Source organism: Panthera onca, chromosome D1 (assembly GCF_046562875.1).
Source record: "Panthera onca isolate mPanOnc1 chromosome D1, mPanOnc1 haplotype 2, whole genome shotgun sequence".
Classification (NCBI taxonomy): Eukaryota; Metazoa; Chordata; class Mammalia; order Carnivora; family Felidae; genus Panthera; species Panthera onca.
In genome coordinates, this window is record NC_138348.1 from 2,756,966 (window position 1) to 2,777,674 (window position 20,709).

Sequence of the window (20,709 nt, forward strand, 5' to 3'; positions counted from 1 at the left end):
CCATGAGGACGCAGGGAGAGGACGGCCGTCCCCACGCGAGGGGAGCGGCCTCAGGAGGCCCTGGCTCTGCCCACGCCTGGACGTCGGGCCTCGGGCCCTGGGGACCGGGGGACAGCACATGTATATAGTTTCAGCTGCCCCGCCTGTTGTCTCTTGTGGTGGCCTAAGCTGGCTCATACACAGCGTGTGTGTGGTCTCAGCTGTCATTTCTCTCGTTGGTTGCTGTCCTGCCGAAAACGGTGCTGAATTTCTGCTTCCAAATCAAATGTCATCACTGATCTCCCTCACGCATCCCTTTTCAAGGGAGGGGGCTGTGCCTACACCGAGGAGCTAGAGGTTTCCTGGGGTCAGAGCCACCTGAGGCTGCATGGGTAGCACCTGGCCGCGAGCCTCCAGGCTTTGGGGCCAAACAGACGAGGTCTACCTGTACGTAAGGTAGAAGTCCCACGTCCTTGAGTGGTTAGGAGCCCGCCTCCTCTTCCGTGGAACGGGAACAGGCATCGCGGCTACTAAGATGCCCGGGGAGCGCAGGTGCTGAGCAAGGTCCTGTTGCCGCTGTCCGCTCGAGCCTTAGAGTCCCTGTTACTACGGCGTGGGGAAGCCCGTCTAGGAGCGTCCGCCGTCCCCGAGCGTCAGTCTCCGCCCAGTGCGTCAGGGACCCGGAGGCCGCGCGGAAACATCTTGCCCCCGCATGTTCGTGCCTCTCCAACCTGATGGTCCCAACACAAGCTGCTCTCTTGAAGGCTGTTTCTCTGCAAACACAGCAAAACCGTTGGCTCTTTATCAAGATTTCCGGGAGCAAATAGTGTCCTTCCAAGCCGGTGCTATTTCAGAGGAGAAATTTGCATTTTATTGGCAAATCCATCTGGGAGGGGGATGATGCATTTGGTCGATGTGAAATAATTACTTCCCGTTCTTTTGTGTGCATGCTAAACTTTTATGCCTCTCTCAGATGCTTTTTATGGCTTTTTTTTTTCCGCCTTGACTACCATAAATACTTTATGCAACCGAAGACTGGATAATACCGTGCAGAAGGTGCTAACACGTAAGAGGGTTGGGGCTCGGGGCCCCTCCACGGAGCGGGGAGGTGTTTTTATCCAGCACGGCTGGGGCCCAGCGACTAAAATGAAGGTAGGCCAGCTGGGTCGTAGTCTGACTTTGCCTGTTGGAGGCTCATAAACTTCTAGACACTGGAGGTGGCTTTTCTCCTTAAACATGAACTCTCGGGGCCCTCCGTGGGGTTCCGTGTCTCCCTTGTGACCAGGGAGCAGTTCAGGCCCGAATCTCAGCCTCCCCCGTGGGCGTGGCCATCTTACGGACCTCAGTGCCCTGTTGTGAGACAGTCTGAACACCACACAGAGCACAGCGTCGGCTCTGGAGCTGAGGGTCAAATCCCAAGTGGCTCTGGGACTTCCGTTGAGCTCAGGTCCAAAAGGACAGCGTCAACCCGAATGCACCCGCGAGTGTTTCCATGTGGCCGTCGTCGGGCAGCCGTGGCTGGAACAGCACAGGCTGAGGCACAGCCCAGACAGGGCGCAGGGCCTGTGTCCTCCCGCCTAGCATCTGGTCTCGCCTGGTGATGAGTACGGCATTTCCGAAGCGGCATCGCGGGACTTCCCGAGCCCGCCCTTAGGCTTTCCAGCTTTCGATTTTGCTCCTGCTGAACACTGTCCTGAGCCCACCGTGGAAGGAAGCCAGTCTGGTCACGGGCCCACCGTGGAAGGAAGCCAGTCTGGTCACGGGAGGGCGGGAGGCCCGGCGGAAGGAAACAGACGAGCCGCGGTTCATGCCGTGACTCGTGGGCGAGGCTCTCTCCGACCTGCCAGCCGGACCGGCCTCCCACCCAGATGGCCAGCCCCGCTTCTCGGTCCTCAGAATCTGTCCCCTCTTAGCTTTGGGGTGGCTTCTGACGCAGCCAGACGTTTCACGGATGCAGCAGCAGAGCAGTGCCTTTTTATTCTGAGTCTGTTACGTTGTATCACAGATCGGTATTAAGTTTTGTCAAGTGCTTTTTGATCAAACACTTATCAAATTTGGTAACAGATCTGCAATCAGCAAGAATCCTAGAGATGTTTTTCCCTCTTTTCTTGGTGCGATGAAGGACGCTGATGTTTTTATTCCTGTAATAAGCCCACCTCGTGATGATGTCTTCTCCTTCGTAAGTAAATCCCTGAGCCCGTTTTGCTCAGGCACGTTTGGGTTTTCTGCTTCGGTGGGAGACACGACCAGCACCTTTGGAGGGTCCCGGTGGTGAGGTTAGCTGGCCTCATACACGGAGCTGGGGCCATTCTCTCTTCATTCCCCGGAATTAGTTGGGTAAGATGGGTTTTAGCATTCCTTCTGTACTTGGGAAAATTCATGAGAAGCCACCTGGGCCTGGGTTTTCTTTGTGGGACTTCAGGCTCTGTTGAAAGCCGTTTTCCAGCATTAACTATTTGATGAGCACAGGTCACACACGTATCGTCGTCCCCAGCTACAGATAGATGTAATTGGTCTGCGGTCTCTGTGCTGGAAGGACTGACACCAGGAGGTCCGTGACCCCGACTGCTGTACCATGGTGTCCACGTGAAGGCTGACCGCAGCCCAGGGTGTCCCCTTCCTGGGGAGGGACACGGGAGCCGGGTGGTCTGCGTGGTGTTCTGAGAGATGGTGGGGAGCACTTCATTCCCAGCCTCGGGGTTTTAGCAAAGGAGAGGCCTGGCCTGGGCGGTTCTTCCCAGGATTCCTGTTTAACCTGGGGTGGCCCGTCGGGTCACCCGGCCTAGCTGCCTCTTGGCTCGGTGCCTGGCCCGCTCTCCCCAAGCAGCCCCACGGTGGTTGGGGGGACCTCCCCCCCCAACCAGCGTGGGGTCCCTGAGTAAGCCGAGGGCCTCCAGGTAACACATCGGTTTGCCAAGGCTCCTGGCCCCACGTGGGATTTGGCACAACCTCGGGTGCTACTGCATTTGGAATCTGCAGGATTGCCGACTGCGTCCCCGGGCTCAGCCCCAGAGACTGAGCAAAGACCCCCGTGGAGTCTGTCTGGCGGAGTCCAGGGCTGGGTGCCCAGCCCCCTCTGCGTGCCTGCAGGATGCTCATAACTGAGCCGTCCCTCCCAGGCTCCCAGGCCTCTGGGGGTCGGTCGCTGCCTGATTTGCGATAGGTCTCAGGTTGGTGACGTGGAGTCATCTGGAAGGGAAACTGAAGACGGGGACGTGCCAAGCCCGCGGTCTCCCCCGCCGTCTTTGCACGGAGCCGTTTTCCAGTTATAGCAAGGACACGCCAGGGTCACAGAGCCGCCTATAAATAGCTTTCCGTGTTAGGAGGCTCATTTGGCAATGGCAACAGGAGGAGGCTGCATTCGGGGCAGGGGAGTGGGTTCTCCACATTCTGGCTGCGCCTCAGGATCAGTAACATGGTCAGTAACATGGACACTGGCAGCTTCTCGCCCCGCCTGGTGCTAACTCCAGGGGCCGGCCAAGCAGATGCACCGTGGGCACCCCAGCAAGGCAGTGGCATCTCTAGGGTATTCACTGCCTGCCGCCGGGAGCCAGGGAGACCAAGGGGAACATCACAAGGGGGCACCTGTATCACTATGAAAGTGTTCATGCCCCTCCACCTGCCCTGAGCAGGAAGGCAGGAGTTTGTTGGCCCCCACTCAGAGCTCAGCATTAGACCAGATGATGGGTGGGAGAGGATGCAGGTCCACTTGATACTTGGGCTCAGGTAGAGTTGTTTCCTTATCTAGAATGCAAGCTTACCCACAGAGACCGGGGAGAGCTTTGAGGGCTGGGGGCATGGGACGTGGCACATGGTAGTGCTCAGTTAATGGTAGCAGGGTGCGTGGGTGGGTGGACGGTGGATGGATGGATGGATGGATAACAGGGTAACTGGATGGGTAAAGGGAAGGGTGGATAAGTAGATGGAGGGGTGGGTGGTTGAGTGGATGGAAGACTGGGTAGTTGGTTGAGTGGGTGGATGACTGGGTAGTTGGTTGAGTGGGTGGATGACTGGGTAGTTGGTTGAGTGGGTGGATGACTGGGTAGTTGGTTGACTGGATGGATGACTGGGTAGATGGTTGAGTGGATGGATGACTGGGTAGTTGGTTGAGTGGGTGGATGACTGGGTAGTTGGTTGAGTGGGTGGATGACTGGGTAGTTGGTTGAGTGGGTGGATGACTGGGTAGTTGGTTGAGTGGGTGGATGACTGGGTAGTTGGTTGAGTGGATGGATGACTGGGTAGTTGGTTGACTGGATGGATGACTGGGTAGATGGTTGAGTGGGTGGATGACTGGGTAGTTGGTTGAGTGGGTGGATGACTGGGTAGTTGGTTGAGTGGGTGGATGACTGGGTAGATGGTTGAGTGGGTGGATGACTGGGTAGTTGGTTGAGTGGGTGGATGACTGGGTAGATGGTTGAGTGGGTGGATGACTGGGTAGTTGGTTGAGTGGGTGGATGACTGGGTAGTTGGTTGAGTGGGTGGATGACTGGGTAGTTGGTTGAGTGGGTGGATGACTGGGTAGTTGGTTGAGTGGGTGGATGACTGGGTAGTTGGTTGAGTGGGTGGATGACTGGGTAGTTGGTTGAGTGGGTGGATGACTGGGTAGTTGGTTGAGTGGGTGGATGACTGGGTAGTTGGTTGAGTGGGTGGATGACTGGGTAGTTGGTTGAGTGGGTGGATGACTGGGTAGTTGGTTGAGTGGGTGGATGACTGGGTAGTTGGTTGAGTGGGTGGATGACTGGGTAGTTGGTTGAGTGGGTGGATGACTGGGTAGTTGGTTGAGTGGGTGGATGACTGGGTAGTTGGTTGAGTGGGTGGATGACTGGGTAGTTGGTTGAGTGGGTGGATGACTGGGTAGTTGGTTGAGTGGGTGGATGACTGGGTAGTTGGTTGAGTGGGTGGATGACTGGGTAGTTGGTTGAGTGGGTGGATGACTGGGTAGATGGTTGAGTGGGTGGATGACTGGGTAGTTGGTTGAGTGGGTAGATGACTGGGTAGTTGGTTGAGTGGATGGATGACTGGGTAGTTGGTTGAGTGGATGGGTGGGTGGCTGGCATGAACCCACAGAGAGTATTGTGCACACAGTGCTGGGGTCTTCCAGGAAGTCCTGTGGAAGGGTGGCCTGATACAGGAAGGGTAGAAATAGATCAGCAGAGAGTTGCAGCGAGAGCCAACCAGCTTTCTTTGCGCCCTCCTCCCCTGTGTGTGGGGTCAGTTTTCCTCTGTCAGATCGCCCCCTGCCCTCAGTCCCCTAGGCTCTTTGCTCCTGGTACTGCATGATGCCCCCTCCACCATGCTGAGCCCCTCACTCTGTTCCTTACGTTCCTCATGTTGGTCTCGAAGCCATACAGGGGTAGGGGCACAGCAGTCTAGGTGACGGTGTGGGATTCCAGCTGTCTGGTGAGGGACGGCCCTGACCGTAGGGGTGGGGGTTCGCCTGGGGCCCCCAGCCTCCAGCACAAAGCCTGGTGCATAGTAGGTGTGCAGTTGGGTCAGCTCCCCTTCTTGACTTTGGGAAGGACAACAGGCAGGTGTCGGCGTGGGTTGTGGGTGGCACCTCATATCCTGCTGTGACGCACACAGCCCCCCACCTGCCCCGGTGTCCCCTAAACACGCTGCCCCCGTGTGTATCTAGTACAGCTCTTTGGCAAAAGACACGAACGGTTTGGGGGCACCCCTGATGAGGCACCCTAAACCTTTCCCTACTTACTGATGGGCAGAGTGTGGGTCTTTGGGTGTGCCCCACCACGGCCCAGTGTGTCTGTCCACAGGAAACCCTCTCGCCTCATCGATGAGGCGGGTGCAGGGCCTGGGTGGGCCAGAGGACCTACCTAATTCACAGGTAGATTCGAAGCATGTTCCTGGCTAACCCCGAGGGTGCTCCCTGGTAACTCGGAGCGTGCTCCCTGCTCCTGTGTGCGCTGTCTGAGGCCTCCCTCCCCGCTTCATCCCGGCACCCCCCATGCCTCGTGGGGAGTTGGCTGTTCCAAAGCTCAGGCATCTCTCCAACACCTCCTGGCCTATTCATCCATACTTGACCTTCTGTCCTGCTGGTCCACACAGGTGCACTTTTGCCTTTTTTTGTTTAATTGTAAAATGTACAAACCAGAAGTCTTGCTGTCTTAGTCTGTTCAGTGGCGTTGAGTACCTTGTTCTGAAACCGTCACCACTATCCATCTCCAGAACTCTCCGTCTTGCAAAACTGAAGCTCTGTCTCCACGAAGCACGGACCCCCGGCCCCTCCCCCAGCCCCGGCGCCCACCGTCCACTCTCCGTCTCCGGGAATCTGGAGACCCCAGGGGCCTCGTGTGAGTGGATCACTCGTGAGCATCCACTCATCTGTTGACGGGCCCGGGGGTGCCTCCGTCGTTGGCTGTTGTGAGTGGCGCTGCTGTGAACGTGGGTGTGTAGGTACCTCTTTGGACGCCTGCTTTCTGAATCTGTCCTTGCTGCCGTAATGGAAGACCACAGACCAGGGGGCTTGAACAACAGACAGTTCTGGGGGCTGGAGCTCCAAGGTCGGGCGCGGCACAGTTGGGTTCTGGTGGGGCCTCTCTTGCTGGCTGGCCTTCTTGCCGTGTCCTCACGTGGTCGGGGGGAGAGAGAGCGTCTCTGGTATCCCCCTCTTACAAGGTTGCAAATCCCCCGACAGGGGCTACACCCTCATGACCTCGTGTCACCCTAACTACCTCCCAAAGACCCCACCTCCAAATTCCATTCCCCTTGGGGGTTAGTTTTCAACACAGGATGGGGGGGTGGGTAGGGCACAGACGTTAAGTATGCAACACTCCCCCCCCTGAGCCCCCAAATCCATGTCTTTCTGGCACGGAGAGCACACTGATTTCACCTAACAGCCCCCCAAAGTCTTACCTCACTCCGGCACCATCTCTAAAGTCCCAAGTCCCACTGAAACATCATCCAGCTCAGGTGTGCGTGAGACTCCAGGTATGGATCATCCTCGGGCCAAGTACGTCTCCCGCTGGGAACCCGTGAAACCGACGAGCTGGGTGCTGCCAAGGCGTGACAGCGAGACCCTCACAGGCCAGACGTCCCCGTTCCAAAAGAGAGGCTGAAACAGAAGGAAGGGGTGTCGGGTCCCCAGCGGTCTGGAGCCCAGCAGCCAGCTCCGCGGGGTCTTTTGGCTCGAGAGCAGCCGTTTGCTTCGGTGCCCTGGCCTGCGGGCTCGCCAGGGCAGCAGCCTCACCCCTGCTCTGCAGGGCAGTCCCACCCTACAAGGCTCCTGGTGGAACCCAGGCAGTGGCTGCTAGTCTCCGAATCTCCTTCGGGAAGAGTGTTGCATGTTTGCTGCCCAGGAGCTACTGTCCCCTCTCGTCCAAACCAAGAAGCCCCCAGCCTTCCCCGGTTACAGCCCGGCTCCCCCCTCTCAGTTCAAACCCGCGGTGTCCTGCTCCCATAATCCCGTGCGCTCTTTGTCCAGTGGTAGTCCGGCTATGCCACGCGCACGGTCTTCTCTTCAGAGCACGCTTTCTCATTGTTTGCAATAGGCATGGGCCGAGGATGTTCCCCAGTCTTCGTGTTCTGGCTCCTTCTCGCTTAAGCCCTCCGCCTCCGGTTCGTCTCCCCTGGCACGTCACTACGAGCAGCCTGCTGCTCCTTCACTCTGCATAGACGTCTCCTCCGCCAAGTTCCCAACTCTCGCTCGTGCGTCCTGCCTTCCGCCCAACCCTAGGACGCAAGCACCAGTCGGCCGAGCCGTTGGTGACTTTATAATGCGACCGCATTTCCTCGTGATTCGGTGTGAGAGTCCATCAGAATGGCCTTGACCATCCGTGCACCCCAGACCTCTTCCAGCCTCTGCCGCCCCTGCTTCCAAAGCTGCTTCCGCGCTGGCGGGCGTTTGTTACAGTGGCCCCACCCCAGGACCCAGACCTGCACTCACCAGGGAAACAGAGCCAGTGGGATGCACGTGTGCACACGTGCGCGCACACACACACACACACACACACACACACACCCCTGTATGGTGGCTGAGAAGTCCAGGGCTGATGCTGTGACAAGCTGGAGGCCCAGGCAGTGATGGTGCAGGTCTCAGTCTGAAAGCTGGTGGGCCTGAGGCTCAGCTGGCACTTCCGTCCGGGTCTGAAGGTCGGAAGAGACCTACCCGCCAGCTCAGCCGTCTGGCAGGCGGACTTCCTGCTCAGTCAGACTCTTTGTTCTTCTCAGGCCTTCAACTGGTGGGACGAGGCCCACCAGAGCCGGGGAGGGCTGGCGGCTTTACTGAGCCTGCTGAGTCGGACGTTCGTGTCGTCCAGAAACGCCCTCGCAGACACACCCACGGTAGTTTTTGGCCGACTGTCTGGGCACCCCTGTGGCTCAGTCAAGTTGACACATACAATTAACCATCATACCCGCTTTCGGTCCCTTCGGGTCTGACCCCGGAGATTGCTGGATCACGCAGTCATTCTCTTTCACTCCCCGAGGCCCTCCAAGCTGCTTCCCACGGTGGCTGAGCCTTCTTACCTTAACAGCGGCAGGGCGCACGTGGGCGCAAACAGGCCGGGCTCTCCACATCCCCGCCAGCACTTACTATCTTCTGGATTTTGATAGTAGCCACCCATCTTGGCAGACCCAGGGGCCACCCCTGAACCGCTCTTTGCCTTCTGGCTTTCGCTGGCGTCAGCAGCGGCTCCCGTGGCTGGTCTTCCACTGGCAAGCCGGGGAGGGCCCGGCCTCGGCGGCCGGCCGCTCCTCTCGGGCGGCATCCTTGGAGGGCACCCGTGGAAAGCAGCGTCACTCCTGAGGGCGGGGGCCCGGGATCCCTGGGTGTCTGGCCCCCCGGCCTCTGCAAAGCTGCCTCCATCAGGACGCTCCAGGGCAGCGGGCCCGACGGGTTGGAGAGATCTACATTGAGGCAGTTTCTTGTGACCAGCTCGTTTGCGTGACTGTGGGGGCTGGCGAGTCTGGGATCCGTAGGGCGGGCGGGAGGCTCGGGCGGGAGTCGCTTCTCCAGGAAGTCAGGGTTTGCTAATAAGGCCTTCGGATGATTGGCTGAGTCCCACCCGCGTCATCACTGCAGGGCTGTAGATGTGCGTGTGTCTCCAGGCTGGCACCTGCAGGCCTGGCTCCCGTGGGTGTAGACCGTCGCCCGTGGTGCCGGGAGCCCTGCCCACGTGCTTCTGGCGCCTGGTCTCCCTCCCCCTCCAGCCCCACCCCGGCGTTTTCGTGTCAGCCCACAGATCCATGGGGCCTGCGTTGGGAGCGTTTCCCGTAGGTGTTGGTTCTGGTCTTCTGCACACATGCAAGGGTGGGATTTTTTTCCACCAGACTGAAATCTGGTGAAGAGCTTTGGGTACTTTTTTGAGGATTCCCTTCTCCCTGCTTATGGGGAGCGGCTCGTGTCTAATCAGAAGGACGGGACGCGCGGGCATGCCGGGCAGAGTACAGGGCACGGTCCAGGGGCCCTCCAGACGCAGGCTCACTGAGCGCCCCACCCTGCTCCTGTGCAGATGGTCCCTGCTGGGGACCTTCTGGGAAGACACTTGCTCTCCTGTGGGTCCTCGTGGAATGAGAGCCTCACCTTGTTGAGTGGCCCGGGGCTTTGCGGGGGCTGAGCGTGATGTGTGGGGGCCGATGGAGCCTGTGGCTGCCGTTTTGAGAGTCATGACTGGGGTGCTGGGGGCTCATTCGGTGGCGCGTCTGAGTCTCGATCTCGGCTCAGGTCAGGATCTCACGGTTTGGGAGTTGGAGCCCTGCTCTGTGATGGCAGCACGGAGCCTGCTTGGGATTCTCTCTCCCTTTCTCTCTCTCTCTCAAATAAATAAACTGATTAGAAAACTTTTTCTAAAAAGAGTCAGGACTGTTCTCCCCACTTGTGATAACATGCATGGGCCTGGAGGGCACCAAGCTAAGCGAATTAAGTCACACGGAGACATAAACCATACAATCTCACCGATACGTGGAATCTAAAAGTCCAAACCCACCAGAAGAGAGGTCAGACGTGTGGTTGCCGGGGCAGGGGGCAGGGGGTGGACGGGGGGGAGGGCAGGAGGCACTGACTTCCAGGTAAAAGGGGGGCTGGTGGCGGGAGATGTGGCGTTCTGCCCGGGGACTGGCGCTCACCCTGCCGTAGGTATGCTGGCAAATTGCCTAGAGAGCAGATCCTAGAAGTTCTCGTCCCGGGGAGAAGGGTCTCTGTAGCCATATGCGGTGACAGAGGTTAACCAACCGAGTTGCGACCTTCCCACCGTCGCCGGCCGTCAAGGTGTTTCCTCGCGCACCTTAACCTCACACGGTGTTGAGTGTCAGTTACATCTGAATAAAACCGAAAATAAGGGCGTACGTCTCGTCTTTCGGGGGGGCCCCGGTTGGGCCCGCCGTGCGGTACGGCCGTCGGCGGCGCGGACGGGTGCGAACGGCCAGGGCTCTGTGCTAACGTGATGTCTGCTCTCGGCAGGTGGCGATCATAGCGGGCAACTTTGAGCTGGCGGAGTACATCAAGAACCACAAGGAGACGGACATCGGTGAGTAGGCTCGGGGGGCGGGGCTCCGTCCGGCGAGGAGACAGCCCCCGCCGTCTCCCACCCCCGCGATGGCGGCTCCGCGTCCGCAGTTAGCAAACCGTGTCGGAGAGCGCGGCCCTAGCCGCCGCGCCGTCTCCTCGCTCGCGCGTCCTCAGTACGCACGTGGTGGACGGAGGGCACCGCTGTCCCCCTGGGGCCTCGAGTTCATTTGCGGCTGACTTAGGCTCGTTGTCCTGAATCGCACGCCTCCCCGCGTGAACTCAGAGGCGACGGTGAGCAAGGCGGAGGGGAGACCGGTGTCGCCCCGGGTCCCCGTCTCTGCGTCCGTTCCTCTGCCCCCGCGGGGGTGCTCACGACTGTTCCCCTCTCTAGTACCCCTTGTGCCGACCAGAAGGACTGTCTCTGGGGCCCCTCCTCTGGCCCATCGCCCTCCCGGCGGCTGGGCCCGCTCTTGCATCTCGGAAGAGCCCGCCGGCCTGTTTCCTCCAGCCCCGGGCTTGCACAGGACTTGCAGCGGGGAGCAGCCCCATTGGACCAGCGGTGGTGAGCTTTCACAGATGGTGCCGATCCGTGGACGGGGTGGGCGGTGGGCTCCGAGGTGCCTGGGAAGGTGGCTGGATGGCGTCTGTGTCTCACCGCCTGTGCCCCTCCCCCCGTGTTTGAGCGAAAGCACGTGTCTGGCTGTCGAGTCTTTACCGTGTGTGACGTGTGGCTGGTACCCACCTTGGGTCTGAGAACCGAACAAGGATGCGGAGCCAGGAGCTTTGCTGGAGTCACCCCGGGCTGTGCGCCGGGCATCGGGGCCTCCCGAAGGCCGAGCCCGATGCCGACGCCAGTCCCTCCCGTGAGCCAGGGCAAGCCGCCGCGTTGCTCTGAGACCAGCGCCCCCGGGAGCGGGTCGTAAAGATGGATGAGTTCACGTCTGCCGTGCGACTCAGAGAATGAAGTGAGCCCGCGGGTGCCAGCAGCTCCCTCCCGACGTTGTCCCCGGGACGGAGGGCCGCGCGGTGGGGTGGGGTTGTCTCCAGGTCGAAGTGTCAGATGCTGTTCCGGGAATCGGGGCTCTTTGAAGCAGGACGCAGAGCCGAGGCGGGCAGGGAGCGTGTGCGGGCCTCACCCCACGACCACGGGGACGCGCCTCTTGAGTTGAGCTGTCTCTGACCCTAACGGGCCCTCCTTACTGCTCTGAGCACCGACCTTGATGGGCAGGAGGGAGTCGGGAAGTGGCTTCCCCACCCTGGCTCCCGGAGGGGGGCCGAGAGCCCCGTATGTCCACGCTCCCGGCCCGCCCCACCACCAGTACGAGGACCAGCCCCTAAACGGTCCTACTCACAAAGTGACGCGTCCCTTGAGGTACCGAGTTGATTTTAAGACAAAAAGTGGGGAGCTTCCTGACCGTCTCCTCCGTTTTGAGATTTCGAGATTCCCTATATGGGATGCAGACTCTCGGACCAACTGAGGGCTTTTCCTACGATGGAAGGATTCCTGTGCGTTGGGTGAATACGTTTGAATCACCGCTCGCCGGTTCTGGCCAATGATTTATTTAGACTACGAAGGGCAGCCCTCCTGAGACCTGGGGACACTCCCCACAGGCTTGTACGGCATCCGTATCTATCAGTCCTGGGGCTGAGGTCTGCGGCATTTACTCCGAACCTGTGTAAGACCACCCGGGGCTCCGTGAAGACACAGGGCCAGCTTTTCGGTCATGCGAGGCAGGGGCCCGCGCCTCCTGTCCCCTGCATTGTGGGCTTTTCCACCGTGTGCCCTGCAGGGAAAGGGTGGTCTGCTACCTGTGGGGTCCCTTCGGCACCTCCAAAGAAGGAAAGGAGACCTCTCCTTTCCCCCGAGTTTCTGACAAGGGGTCTGACTGTGGTCCAGCAAACGGGCCTGTTGGTCCTTTGTGGGCATAGACATCCCTCAACGTGCTGATTCACCGACGCTGTCAGCCTGTTGTAAAACCCCGATTCAGCCCTGTGCGCACTGAGCCTCTGCCCTGTGCCTCGCTTGTTCCCGGCGGGGAGCAGGTGCCCTGTGTGGTGGGAGTCTGGGCGGGGCAGCGCCTGCACCGGGCAGGAAGTCCGAACCTGGGAAGGCTTGAAGCTCAGGGCAGCCTCACCCACGGCGTGCAAGCTGCTCGGCCTCCATTCAGGGGCGCCGTGCTTTAGACGGAGTTCCCGGAGGCCCCTGTCCTCACCCACGGCCCCGAATAAGCTCCCACCTAAGGAACTGGTGGTTCCTCCCCGCGTCCTGACTCCTCCTTGACTCCGCGTTGCCCTCTGACACCTCACTTGTCTCCCACAGGAAGTGTTGGAGGTCCCGGCAATGCTCCTGCAGCACGGGGTCACGGGGAGACCTTGCAGGTGAAGGGTGCTCCCTGGTAGCGGCTGTCTGGGACTGGGACAGGGACACGGAGCGGGACGGAGGAGGACACGCAGGGTGCAGGGTCACCTCCACAAGGTGGCCCCACGGGAGTCCGGGCTCTGAAACCCAGAGCCCCAGCCGAGCTGGTGCCTCTTTGTCTGGAGAAGTTGTGCGTCCTCAGGAAAGCCGTCTGCTTCTCGCTGCTGGAGGGGGCACCCTTTTCCCTCTGGGTTGAAAACAGTGTATTTTGCTGGAACCCCCTTAGGGAGCCCCCGGGGGTGCCTGAACCAGCTGGTACCCAGGTGCCTATCACTTCTTTCCATGACGACTCTTCATCGAGCACCTTCTCCCGCTCAGGCCCTATGCCCGTTTGGGGACCTTCTTCCCCAGAGACCTTTGTCCGCCTAAGGCCTGGCCGGGGAGGAGGTGTGAGCCACAGAGCCTGATGCCCCCTTTGCCGCCCTGCCCCGGGTTCCGGAGCACAGGTGAAAGTCACTTCTCGAGCGGGACAGGCTACTAACCCGTCACCCCATCACCGGAGAACAGCAAGCGACTGTTCAGAAAACTAGACTCTTTTGTGCACGTTTCCTCTTTGATTGGGGCATCCGCCCATTTCCCCATGTCCTGGACCCGTGCCACCCTGGCTGCTTCCTCGTCCCCCCTCCCCCTGAGTGAGTCTTCTGAGCTGCTGGCTGTCGTTCCCCAAACAGTTCCTGACTGATCATGAGTTGCCGACCCAAACCTCCAGGGTTCCCCGGCACCCAGCAGTGCGTGCCAAGTGTGGGGTGTGCCTGGGGAACTCTGCGGACGGAGATGGCCAGAGCCGCCCCCAGGGAGCCCGACTCGGGGGCCTGGTGTGGTATCTGTAGTCACCAGTCTGTGTCCCCCCAGCATTCCGGTGCTGGGCTTCCAAAGGCCAGACCCACCTGTGCCTCCCGGGACCCCCCGCCGGCCTGCCCCACCCCCGGCTTGGGTGGGCTTGCTTCGACCGTGAGGACGGACCACGTACCAGTGTCCTGGGGTTGCCATAAAGAGTCGCCAGCAGCCAGGCAGCGGGAATCAACGGAGATTTATTCTGCCTCCGTTCTGGAGACCGGACGTGCCGAGTCGAGGTGCTGGTGTGGTCGGTCCGTCCTTGCCTCCCTCCGGTTTTGATGGGACCCGGCGTCCCTTGGCATCCCTCGGGTGATAGGCGTGGCCCCTGTCTTTGTCGCTGCTGCACGTGGCCCACTCACTGCACCTGTGTCCCCGGTCCCCTCTCCTTTCTCTGATAAGGGCGCGAGTCTTTGTATTTAAAGCCACCCGAAATCCAGGATGCTCTCGTCTTGAGATTCTTAAGTTGCTCCAGGGATTAGGACTCCCACGTCTTTTGGGGGCTACGTCAGCCACCATCGAGGGCACTCACGTTGTCACACGACTGTCCTTCTGAGGCTGTTACCTCTGCGAAGGTATGCGTCCCTGGCAGGGATGTGTTTGCCGGAGTATTGTGATGTTTTGCCCTCCCTCCGAGTCTGGGGTGCAGAGCTTATGGGGGGACGGGGAGAGCAGGCATGGGGCGGTGGGCGGCATCGGGGACACGGTTCTCTACCCTTTCACCACGCAGTTCTGGGGCCGTGCTGCAGTGAGGGCCTCTAGTGCGCTGTTTGCGAGGCTCCGTGGACACGTGGCTCTCCGATTCCACCCTCTGTGGCCTGGCTCCCGACCCCCATCCTCGTGACCTGTGAGGGTGCTGTCACTATCTGTCGAGGTCAAGGCCACTCCGCTGTCTGCTCCTGGACCCTCGGGTGCTGGGTGTCCAGCGTGATTGCTGGGGGGCTTCAGCTTGTCCCACGTGCCCTGGCTCTCCTCCCGTCAGCCTCACGAGTCCTGGCGGGGGTGCCGGGGAGGACAGGACGGGGCCGTGTTTCTACGGTACGATCTGCATTAAATCTTGACTTAGAAGCTACCCCGCGGCATAGGAGAAATGTGGAAGACGGGGACGCGTGTCCTGAGCTTGAGGCTGCGGGCCCTTGCCTCTGTCAGGACGGCCCGTGATGCTCACTAGCAGACTTTAGCTGATCGTTTAGTGGGGCTGGGGCACCGTTTTGGAGAACCGGGCTCACGTTCGGGACTCTGGACCGAGGGAGTGAGGGTAAGGCTTCATCTGCATCCTGTTGGGTTGCATTTCCGAATAGAAGTATGGTGGACAGATCCCCCAATCCCAAGCTGCAGGTGGGGACGTGGGGTCAGCGTCGATACTCAGAGGGAGTAAATTAAAAGGCGAAACGTTCTCCTGACTTGGGTAGTCGGCGACGCCTCTCTCCAAAAGACCCTTCAGATCATCAGCTAACCTCTGCCTGGGAGCGGCGGGCGCTTTGCTTTCCGGACGGGGAAGCTCACGACCAAGAAATCAGGGCACTGGGGATGCTCCGCCGTGGCTTTCGGGGAAGACAGGAAGCATGCTGAAAAGCAGCGAGGTGATTAACGGGCGCTCCGAGGTCTGTAGAATCCGGAAATGGATCCAGAATGCCGTGTGGATGCATCTCTGTCCCTTTAAAAGGGAGATTACATCTTGTCGTGAAACGTTCTGCTCACCATCCGGCCAGCATGCATGTTGCCAGCATCTGATGCTGTGGCTCCTTTCGTTTTGTGTTGCTTTGTTTTTTAACTCCCTTCCCCTTTAAACAATTAGACGTGACCTCCGTTTGGTTATCTCATTTGCCACCTCCGGGAAAGTGAGGGTGTCAAAGCCGCTGCAAACACTAAAGTTAATCCCCGTTTGCCGACATCCAGTGTTGAGCTGTCGCCGGAGCCCACGAGCCCCCCGGGTCTCACGGGCTGTGCCGTGGGGCGTTTACGGTGGCTTCTGTAGGACGGAGGTCCCTGTGGCGAGGCTGCCGGGGAGCCGAGAGCTCGTGTCCGAAACAGTCATGCAAATATTAAGCGTGTTGCAAGCTGATGAGCTTTGGACCGGAATACCCTATTTTTTCCAGTCTTTGTTACTTTTGTTCTTTGCCCGGCTTTGTGGGGAGACGAACGGTCAAATGGACTGAATGGCATGGGCTGTTCCTCTTCAGCTGAACAAGGTTTGTTTTCATACATCTTGTCCGTCTGCAGTTCCAGACAGAGAAGCAAGGAGGTTTTGTTTTTCAGGATGAAGCACATTGAGCCGATGTGTGAGTTTGGGTGTCTGGGTAGCCGATTAAGAGCTACGTGGTTACTGTTGCTAGGTTTCGAGACCGAGTGCCTGTATAATTACGCTTCCGATATGTATAGATGATGGATAGAGGGTGGTGTTTCCAAACAGATTTCTGAATGCAATATTGTGTGTGTGTGTGTAGGTGTGAGAATGTAAAACCCATGCTGATAACCGAGCGGTGTTTCTTTTCTTTTTCTTTTTTTTTTTTTTTTTAAATACCTGTTCCGTAGGTCCCACCTGCTGTGAAATAAACCAGATCTTATCTGAAAGAAGCACTCTGTTTTCCTGGCATTTTGGCTGTAAAATGTGCCACTTTACTTTGAGACATAGGGGGGCCCTTGGTGCTTGCCAGCAGGTCCTGGGGAAAACCCCAAGCTCTAACCTATTTCATTTCGTCGGGTCGGACCGATGGGGGTCAGCACGGCCGGGTCTCCTCTTTACGAGCTGTAGGAAGGAGCCTCCTCAAGGAAAGCCAGGCTGCTGTTGTACCTGGAATTGGGTGGCAATCACACAGCTGTTGTCTGGGTTCCCAGAGCCAGCTGCGGAGGAAGGGAGACATGATAAAGCCCTGGCAAGACTCTGCAGCCCAAGCGGATGTGAGCAGCACGTGGCCGGCGCCTGTCACGTGGCCTGTGTTCCTGGGTCCGTGGCCTCTGCGGGGCTGCGGGAGCCGTGCAGGGCGCGCGAGCCGGACTCCCTCCCTGCTCCCTCTTTTCCCGTCTGCCGGTTGCATGCCCGCTGCCGGGGTGCCACCCCCGCCCCACCCCCGCCCCCAGCCCCGCTTCTCTCCGCCTGTCAGTTGAGAAGTTTTATCCCCAGCAGCGAGCGGACGTGCCGGGACGCGAGCTAAGGTGGCACCCTGTCTGGGACAGTTCCAGCTTGCACGCGTGCCGTGTCGTTTCTCGTGTGGCTGACTTCTGGCACGTGGGCTGGCGAGTGTGGACGTGGGAGCCTTCACTGAGGTCTTTGGTTCGTCCCAAGTGCTGTGTTGTCCGAACTCCCAGCGACACTCGTCTTTGTCCTGGAAAGGTGCAGCCGTGGCACAAAGCCTTGGCTTCCCGTGGCCTGCGTGTCTCCACGTGTCTTGCCTTCCCCGCCCGTGGTCTGTCCTGAGGCTCCCCAGCACCCACGTCCCAGCAGCTTCTTGGCCCGTCAGGCATGCCCGGGGTTTTCGGAGCGGTGCCAGAGGGAGGCCGGGCGGCTGGCGATCGGTCGTGCCGTGGCCACCGCCCACAGGGGCCTCGGCTTGGTGGCCGCACGTGGCCGCTGCGGGACGTGTCCGCTAGACGTGCCCAGCAAATCCTCTTACCTCCCGCATGTCTCCTTCCAGCCCTCCAGGTTGAACTATTCCCCGAACCGGAGCCTCTCCTGGCTCTTCGCCTGCCGTTCTGGGGCGTTCGGGCCCCCAGGGAGGAGCCGTAGCCCCAACCCCCCCCCAGCAAAAGGGCCCCAGACACCCACCGTCTCCCTCAGACGCTCAACCACACGTGCTCTGGAAACCCCCTTCGGTGTCAGCACACCCTCGGCCCCTGACTCCCCACCACGTGGGGTCCCTCTCGTCACCAGTATCACGTGGCATCACCTTCATCATCGTCACGTGAAATCCACAGGTAACGTGGATGTGCCACGCACACGTCATTGGTGAAGGTCCACCTAACGCCCCCGCCGTCCCGTAGGGGACCGGGAGGCAGAGCGGAATCGGCGGTGGCTTGGCGGTCAGTGCTTCCGTGAGCGTGTCCCGCCTGCAGGGCCTGCCTGTGCTCGTCCCGTCAGATCCGCCGTGGCCGTCGCTGGCTGGGCTTCCCGAAGCGGGGAAGCCCCTGGGTGACGACGTGCTGGATGAAACGCCACGTGCGCGTTCTCTCGTGCGGGCGGTGGTCGTGTTCCCACCAAATGCAGTGACTGTGTGCACCGTGCACGAAAGCGCGTGTGTGTGCGAGTCCCCGCGGGAGCTAATACGCTCGGACACACAGGTTTGTGTCTGCGTGAACACCCCCGGCGGGTCCCCGTGAGGACCACCCTCCTGTAGGACCTGGGGTGGGCCTGGGGCGTGGGTGGAAGGCCCCTCTCCTGACCCCGAGCGCCCACTGCTGGGCTCCCCGTCCCTCGCTCCCCAGTACCCACTAGGCACTCAACCGGGGTTCCGGGCCCCAGGGCTGCTTCCGATTGCTGTCCCCTGACCCCGCCTGCTGGTGCTCCCAGCAGGACCCTCTGCTCTGGAGGAGGACCGCCGCGGTCTGAGTGTGCCCTCAGATGGGCGGGGACCCCCTTCTCAAGATGCGCTGCCTGGCAGGTGTGCCCCTTCTGCTCCGGGCTGGGGTCCCAGTGCCCGCTGGCCTGCGCCTGCCCCTCTCCTCCCTCCTGGGCCCCCGTCCTCCTTCCCACCTCGCCCAGTCCGGTCTCAGAGGGAGGTGAGGGATGCCCCGGGCTCCCTGGCTCTGCCTCTGTCTCCCGCCTCCTGCGGGCCTGCTTGGTCTCCCCCCTACCTTTCCCAGCCCCCACGGCCTCTCGGTCTGCGTTCTGATTTTTCGCCACCCCGTGACATTCTTCTTCTGCCGAGTCCGAGCTCCTGATGGAGGCCCTGGGCCAGGCTCCCAGGGTCGGCGGGGACAGGACAGCGTGATCTGGCTGAAGAGCTGGACTCGCGGTCATCAGTTCCCTGCCGAGGGGGGAAGGTCTCCGCCTGTGCGAGGGAGCAGGTGGGGCCGAAGTCCACATTTGGGGGCGCCAATCCCAATGGACTGTGGAGTCTGGACGGCTTCCCGGAGGAGGAGGAGGCGGCAGGCTGTCTTGATCCAAATCACCAAACAAAAAGAGATCGTGCAGTTTCCGGGCCCACTCGTGCCCAGATTGCACTCGGTGCCTTTTATTGGATCACGGTGACAGCCCTGCAGGAAGGTGGCCCCGTGACTGTCCCCAGGTTACAGATGAGGAGACGAAGGTGTCTGGAGACGTGTCACACGTCAGGTCAGAGGGCAGAGTAACAGGGAGCTGGGGTTTGGACCGAGGCGCCTGGCTCCAGAGCCACCCTTTCTGTCCTTGTGCGTCTCCTGGCCACCTGCAGTTCCCGGTCCCTCCTGAGGCCTCAGACAAGCCTGTCCTCACCCCTGTTCTTGTCCCTGCTGGAGCGGGTTCTGTCCGCCCTATGCAGTTCTGCCTCATGGGGGTCGGGCAGGCAGCTCCCCTCCCGTGCTCCCCAATGCTGGGCCATGGGGGCACTCAGTCCAGAGACCCTCCCATGGATGAGCCACTGCCACCTTTCACCGGGTCCTGGGGACACCTGTCCTCTGCTCCGCCCCAGTGCCCGTGGCTGACTTCCTGAGCAGGTTCTGGGTCCTGCCCACTTGCCATTTTTTCCGCCTCCTTTTCCCCTTCCCTCCCCCCCTCCTCCTCCCCCTCCCCCCCCCACTTCCCCCTCCTCCCTGCCCCCCTCCTCCCCCTTCCCCCTCCCCCTCCCTTCTCCCTCCTCCCTCCTCCATGCTGCTGACCTGTCCCTGAAGTCCAGTCCTCAGTATGTCCCTTTGCAGGTGAAGGGTTTGGTTTGAAGTTTCAGACTTCTGCTTAGCAGTGAGGGTTGATGTGCATTTTTACAAAGGGCCCAGTGTAGCCGAAGGAGCTCTGGAGTTCCGGAACGCTGCTCGCCCTTTACCTCCCCTGCTCACCCTTTATCCACCCTGCTCTGGAGGGTTCCAGAACGCTGCTCGCCCTTTACCCCCTGCTCTGGAGAGTTCCAGAACGCTGCTCAACCTTTACCCACCCCTCCACTTGCCCTTTACCCCCCTGTTCCAGAGAGTTCTGGAACACTGCTTCCCTTTACCCCCCTCCAGAGTGTTCCAGAACGCTGCTTACCCTTTACGCCCCTCCCCCTGATCGCACTTTACCCCCCAGTTCCGGAGAGTTCCAGAATGCTGTTCGCCCTTTACCCACCTCCCCCACTCACCCTTAACCCCCCTGTTCTAGAGAGTTCCGGAACGCTACTCGCCCTTTACCCCCCTGTTCCAGAGAGTTCCGGAATGCTGCTCGCCCTTTGCCCCCCTGCTCTGGAGAGTTCCGGAATGCTGCTCACCGTTTACCCCCCTGCTCTGGAGTGTTCTGGAATGCCGCTCGCCCTTTACCCCCCTGTTCTGGAGAGTTTCAGAACACCGCTTGCCCTTTACCTCCCCTGCTCACCCTTTACCCACCCTGCTCCAGAGAGTTCCAGAATGCTGCTTGCCCTTTACCCCCCTGTTCCAGAGAGTTCCGGAACGCTGCTCGCCCTTTACCCCCCTGTTTCAAAGAGTTCTGGAACGCTGCTCGCCCTTTACCCCCTGCTCTGGAGAGTTCCTGAACACTGCTCAACCTTTACCCCCCCCTCCGCTTGCCCTTTACCCCCCTGTTCCAGAGAGTTCTGGAACAGTGCTCCCCTTTACCCCCCTCCAGAGTGTTCCAGAACGCTGCTTACCATTTACGCCCCTCCCCCTGATCGCACTTTACCCCCCTGTTCCAGAGAGTTCCAGAATGCTATTCACCCTTTACCCACCTCCCCCACTCACCCTTAACCCCCCTGTTCTAGAGAGTTCCGGAATGCTGCTCGCCCTTTGCCCCCCTGCTCTGGAGAGTTCCGGAATGCTGCTCACCGTTTACCCCCCTGCTCTGGAGTGTTCTGGAATGCCGCTCGCCCTTTACCCCCCTGTTCTGGAGAGTTTCAGAACACCGCTTGCCCTTTACCTC

The 20,709-nt window shown here is 60.1% G+C and overlaps 1 protein-coding gene across 1 annotated transcript in view; it reads left to right on the forward strand.

The window, feature by feature from the left end:
- The window catches only part of SHANK2 (SH3 and multiple ankyrin repeat domains 2), a 493,595-nt gene that overhangs the window by 152,012 nt on the left and 320,874 nt on the right, over positions 1-20,709 (forward strand). The window contains exon 11 of the mRNA XM_081790210.1: positions 10,394-10,460. Within this exon, the coding sequence (XP_081646336.1) occupies positions 10,394-10,460 (67 nt within the window). The remainder of the gene's footprint in view (positions 1-10,393; positions 10,461-20,709) is intronic.